Source organism: Pundamilia nyererei, unplaced genomic scaffold (genome assembly GCF_000239375.1).
Source record: "Pundamilia nyererei isolate P.nyererei 1_Seehausen unplaced genomic scaffold, PunNye1.0 scaffold01255, whole genome shotgun sequence".
Lineage (NCBI taxonomy): Eukaryota > Metazoa > Chordata > Actinopteri > Cichliformes > Cichlidae > Pundamilia > Pundamilia nyererei.
This window is the reverse complement of record NW_005188656.1, coordinates 8,727-14,568: the sequence shown is the minus strand read 5'-3', so window position 1 is coordinate 14,568 and position 5,842 is coordinate 8,727. Positions and strand designations below refer to the sequence as shown.

Below are 5,842 nucleotides of genomic sequence, written 5' to 3'. Positions count from 1 at the left end.
GGACAATGAAATGCCAAACAGAAACCAAAACAGTCAGTGGAAGAAGCATCACTCTGATCGACACCCCTGGTTTCTTTGACACAGGAAGGTCTGAGGAAGATCTGAAGCCTGAGATAATGAGCTGTATGACAGCGTGTGCTCCTGGGCCTCATGCTTTTCTCATTGTGCTTCGAGTGGGTAAATTCACAGAGCACGAGCAGGCTGTCATCACTAAGATAGTTCAGTATTTCTCAGATGAAGCTCTAAAATATGCTGTCGTTGTTTTCACTCACGGTGATCAGCTCAAGGAAAATATGAAAATTGAAGATTTTGTCAGTCAGAACAAAAATCTGAGTGATCTGGTGTCAAAGTGTGATGGTCGGTGCCACGTCTTTGATAACAAACACTGGAACAACAACCAGCCAAACAACTACAGGAGCAACCAGTTCCAGCTGGAGGAGTTGCTGAAAACAATAGAAAAAATGGTGGTGGAAAGAAAAGGAGGTTACTACACAAATAAAATGCTGCAACATTTGGAGACAGCAATACAAGAACAGGTAGAGCACATTAGACACTCAATGCCAGATAAAACCCCAGAAGAGATCAGAAAGCAGGCTAAAACTAGTGTGATCAGTAGGTTTCTGATCCAAATGGCAGGGACGGGAACAGGAGCTTTGCTCGGTGCTTTTTTCGGTGTAGTAACATTGGCTGAATTTGCTATCAAAGCTGTGAAGAACCCACAATTGGTGAATGTCACAACAAAGCTTTCCAGATTTGTGCCAGCTGCACAACAACAGAATGCATTAGTAGCTGCTGGAGCAATAGGCTTGGTTGGAGCAGCAACTGCAGGAGGAATAATGGGAGGTGTAATTGGAAATGAAGCAGCTAAAGATTCAGAGTCACTTTCAGAAGCTGTACAGAAAGCATATAAGGCTGTACAGGAGGAAAGAAAATCTCTTACTCATGTAAGATTTTCATAATAACCAGGTACAGTAGTCCCTCGTTTATCGCGGGAGTAAAATAATAGCCAACTTTAATTTTTTACAGTTATTATAGATGTTTTAAGGCTGTAAAACCCATCACTACACACTTTATACACTTTTCTTGTTGTGTTTGACATTTTTGTGTTTGTTGGGAGAAAACTTACAAACACACAGGACAGCTCTTCAGAGTCACGCTGCTAGTGATCGAAGATTTATGTAGATTTGACTACCTGAACTCATTCTGTACTGTACAGGAGACACGGCACGAGATTGATTGGCAGTGGTCTACAGGACGCAGAACACAATGCGTTGTTAAAATTTAAAAAAAGAAAAAAAAGAAAGTCGTAAAAGGCGTTACACAAAATTAGTGTTTATTTGGAATCTGGTTTGTGGCAAACTATCATATATTTAGTCAGCAGTTTCCCTCCTTCATGAAGGAGATTTTGTTCTTCAGCCACTTTAGCACTTTATCTACTAACATTTTGTTTTTTCTTACTCCGCTTTGGTGGTGGTGGGAACATATTGTTTGGTGTATTTATGTTCAATAGGTTTGTGATCCATAAACAACTAAAACGTTGAGCTGAAAGATTCTCACAAGATCTATGAGTGTGATAGCTGTGTTTATGGGGTTGTTGCTTGAACTACCTAGTGCCTTGATTCACTGTGATCATAATTTTTCATACAGGTGTGACTAAAGTTGAAGAATGTTTGAGACCATGAAACACATCAAACTTTAAAAACAATAACACAACAACACACTTAAGATTGAAGAAATTAGGTTTTGTTTGATTTTTCCCTGATATTGTCAAATCTCTATTTTAACTTAATTGTAAAGTATCTAATAATAATAGAACTACCTGATATGTGTATGCTATATTGCTGATATGACTGACAGATCAAAGATGTCTTATTAAGCAATAAAAGCTATAATCTCTGACAAGATTTCCCATGCCATGGTTTTGCTGTTGTTGTACTGCACTTACATGTTGTGATCAACAAGAGACACTCTAAGAAAATGCTTTGATTCATGTGATGCCATTACCAGCATTAACATCAATTTTATTCATATAGTCCCAAATCACAACAGCAATCTCCTCATTGTGCTTTGTAAGGTAAAGACCCCACAATAATGCAGAGAAACCCCAACAATCAATATGAGCAAACACATGGCAACAGTGGTTAGGAAAAGTTCACTTTTAACAGGAAAAAAGCTCCACAAAAACCCGGCTCAGGGAGAGGGCATCCATCTCCTGTGACCATTTAAGGGTTAGGAGAGGTAGACACCTATTAATAAGAGCCAGAGACTATTATTAGCTATGATTAAATGCAGAAAGTGTATAAATTAGGGATGGCACAATACCACTTTTAATGTCTGATACCGATATCATAAATTTGAATATCTGCCGACACCGATATGAATCTGATGTAGTCTGTTTATGATCAATAAAAAAAATTTAATTTATTTTGCTGAATGTTGTAAAAGTTCATACTAAACAAAACACTAGACACTATTATACTTGTATTAAAAAATAAACTGCACCCAAAATATTTTACAGTTCAACATTATTAATCTTTGTATTTGAACTTTTAGCAGAACTTTAAATGTAAATATTTAAAGTAATATTCAAAAGTAATTTAAAATGTGATTTTATGCAGATTTCAAAAACTCTTTGGTTTTGAAAAAAAGTGCAATATTAGCACAAAATAATGTTTATATTCAACAACTTAGAAAAAAAAAACAAGTTGTAGAATGAATTCTTTTATACTTACAGCTTAACATAAATAGACATTCAGAGTGGAAAGCAATGGAAATAAATGCAAACATGGCTTATTGTGACACTCATCTTTTATCAAGATGGATGTCAGTGTAAGCTCTTTCTATCAAATTTAACCTGAGATTGAATTTTTTGTAATTTTGATACAAAACGTGTACAAGTATGAAAAAAGTGTTTTGTTTTGTTTTTTATTGTTGTTTTTTGGAATCATGAAACTATTTAGCCTGCAACAATGCGTTTTGCAATGTAAAACTTGAGTCTATCCATTGTAAGGTCAGACTTAGCAACGACAACACAGAGACGTCCAAAATGTTGAGTAAAGAAGAAACACTGAGTGCAGGGCTGTGCAGAGATTTTTGAAGGGGCATGTGCTACAAGTTTAAAAGGAACAAACAGAACTGGGGTGACCCACATGTCCCAATGTGTGAAATGACTCTCAAGTCACAGTAACCTTAGGTTTGTCTGTCTGTGACCCATTGTTCTGCTTGGGAAGTAGACAGAGAGAGGAAAAAGGAAGGCATAGAGGTCAGAACATCTCTTCCCCTACAACGTCCCTAAATGGGTCAATGCAATCATTGAGGAAATGGAAATACTTTTAGGTTCTATTTCTCTTAATCGATGTTTATGGATGTTTGTCTATGTTTGCTAAATTCTTACTCAAATAAACTTTTTTTAAATGTTCATATCAATACACTAGGATGGACAGCAGCTCCAGATAGACTAGAGAAGGCAGCCAAAGGTTTGGAGAGATGAGAGGGGGCTGCACCTGTGACATCTAGTTTTGTGAATCAGTTTTCCTGAACACTTTTTAATCTTGCTAAACATTACTAGCTTGCTCAATCTAATAAAGCAGTGTTTTCGACACAAGTCACTGTTAGAATAATGTTCGAATGCCCGGTATGCCCGAAGACCAGTCCAGCCCTGGCTCAAGCTGCATCATAGTGTAATGCGTGGGCTCACTAGATGGTTTGGAATCTCTCTGAATAATTAAGAACAGCAAGATGAAGACGGATAACTTTTTAGCAGCCTCTTTACTCTCAGCACACAGCAACAACCACCCACACTTCCTGTGTGCCGCCCTCATGAATATTTCACTGGCCTCTCAGAAGCCAGGAAATCTTATACTCAGATCAAAACAGGGAAAACAACCATGTAGATATAACACATACTTATTACTGGTTTGAACATGCATGTCTAAACATTCAAACGTGTAAACATGTAAATATCAAAACACTAACCACCAAATAGCTACATAACTAGCTTTATAACCTTTGTAAACACCTCTTTGTATATCAAATTAGATTTAAATTTACACTTTACAATAGCAAAAGCTTCACAAGATTAATGTGTCACTGCAATTGTTAACTTAGTTAGTTTCTGCTTTCAATTAGATGAAATTGACTTTTTCATAGAAGGAAATGGAAAGTTGCACGGGTACAATGTGATGATAATAATAATAAATATCAGTATTTACAGTAATTACAGAAGTCCAGACTTGGATAAAAAAAAAAAAAACTGGTTTTAAAATGTTTTCGTACAGGGACCTTTATAAAGTCTTTAATGTGCAGACTAGTTTACCACAAAGGCGTTGTTATTACTGTTCTAAATGTATCATTAGCTACATGCACGGATGCTTAGTCATGCACCCCCATGTGACGCATAGACGAGAGAAACCTGTGGTAGACATGCAATGATCAGTGAGTGCTGAGCTGCTTATATTTGGTTCAGTTATGATGGGTGATCAGACCCAGCACCCTGTTTTCTTTGAGTGTGAGAGACTTAAAGAAGGACATTTGACGAGATTACAAAAATACTTCGGTATTCACCGCAAATCAGGCGGAGGAGAGTGCGGCCCGGTGACGAGAGTGGACGAAAACGTCTACAGTGTGGTTTTCCGAAATAAAAAAGGTAATTTTATCATGCCTTTGAACACACACACACACACACACACACACACACACACACACACACACACACACACACACACACACACACACGAACTTTGTTATGCATGAAATATCCTACAGTTGTCGAAGACTTATAAATGACCATTAGTTAATTTACTATTCTCTTTCGGTTAAAATAGCCGTAACAGAAAGGTCTCGGCTGTTTAAAAGATCTTATATTTCCACTGTGATGTACTGTTGGAAGTGGGTGTAGTGAAAAAGGAAACGTAATCGAAAGTTTGTCTGGAAAGCGAAACTTAGTGTTATACAAAGCATTTGGTGGTCAGCAGCTGCGAGTTCAGGAAATTACTGAACCTCTAATTTTTGAAGTCTTTCCCCTGTAAATGGGCTGTTTAGACAGAGACAGAGAGCTACCCAGATATCTCTGCATATGCAGTTTTTATTGTATTTGCTGTTTGTACGAATTAGTAGAGGAAGTAAAATAAGCTGTACAAGCCCTTAAGCAGAGGTAGACTTTGAAATCATCTGCATGCTTTTATTACTGGTGTAGTCAGGGAAATATTGTGCGTGTGACACATTTGATATTAAATTAGACGTTTTATATTTTTGTCACTCAGTGAAAAGAGAAGAAAAAACACGATGAAGAATGGCAAAGGAAGCAAAAAAAAAAAAAACTTAGGTTATATAAGGAATTCAGTCTGTAATTTGCGATATCTGTCTACAGATCAGCAGCGAGTACTTCAGAGATCAGAGCATGTTTTGGAGCTTGAAGATCGTTGCTCGGTGATCTTTGTCCGAGAAAGTTTGGAAAATGACACCTCTCACCTCACCACCCCCACTTCTGCTCTAGCAGAGGTAAAGTTCATACATTAATTTAATCATGTTTTTTTTAATAGTTTTATGTATCCACATTAAATGAATGTTGTAAATTCGATTATATTATTAATGTAAGGACAATTTGCTATATGTTAATAGCCGTTTGTATTTGCATGTCTTTCTCAGGCACAGACTCCTGAGAACATTCCCGCCTCGTCTCTTCCACCAAGCGATGAAGAGTATGAACTACACGTTGATAATTATCTCCTTCGTTACCTGAAAGAATGTCCACATGCTCAGCAAGAACTTGAGAACATGCTTGCCTGTTTAGCCTGCTCTGCTGATCTTTACTGTGAGGAGGGGAGAGTTTTAGTCAGGAGGC

The 5,842-nt window shown here is 37.3% G+C and overlaps 1 protein-coding gene across 1 annotated transcript in view; it reads left to right on the top strand.

The window, feature by feature from the left end:
• Window positions 1–4,410: 4,410 nt before the first annotated feature.
• LOC102201901 (uncharacterized) overlaps window positions 4,411–5,842 on the top strand; it is a gene marked incomplete at its 3' end in the record, with an annotated part of 3,636 nt that continues 2,204 nt past the window's right edge. Inside the window, exons 1-3 of the mRNA XM_005755345.1 lie at window positions 4,411–4,645; window positions 5,369–5,499; window positions 5,647–5,840. Coding sequence (XP_005755402.1) covers window positions 4,468–4,645; window positions 5,369–5,499; window positions 5,647–5,840 — 503 coding nt within the window. The remainder of the gene's footprint in view (window positions 4,646–5,368; window positions 5,500–5,646; window positions 5,841–5,842) is intronic.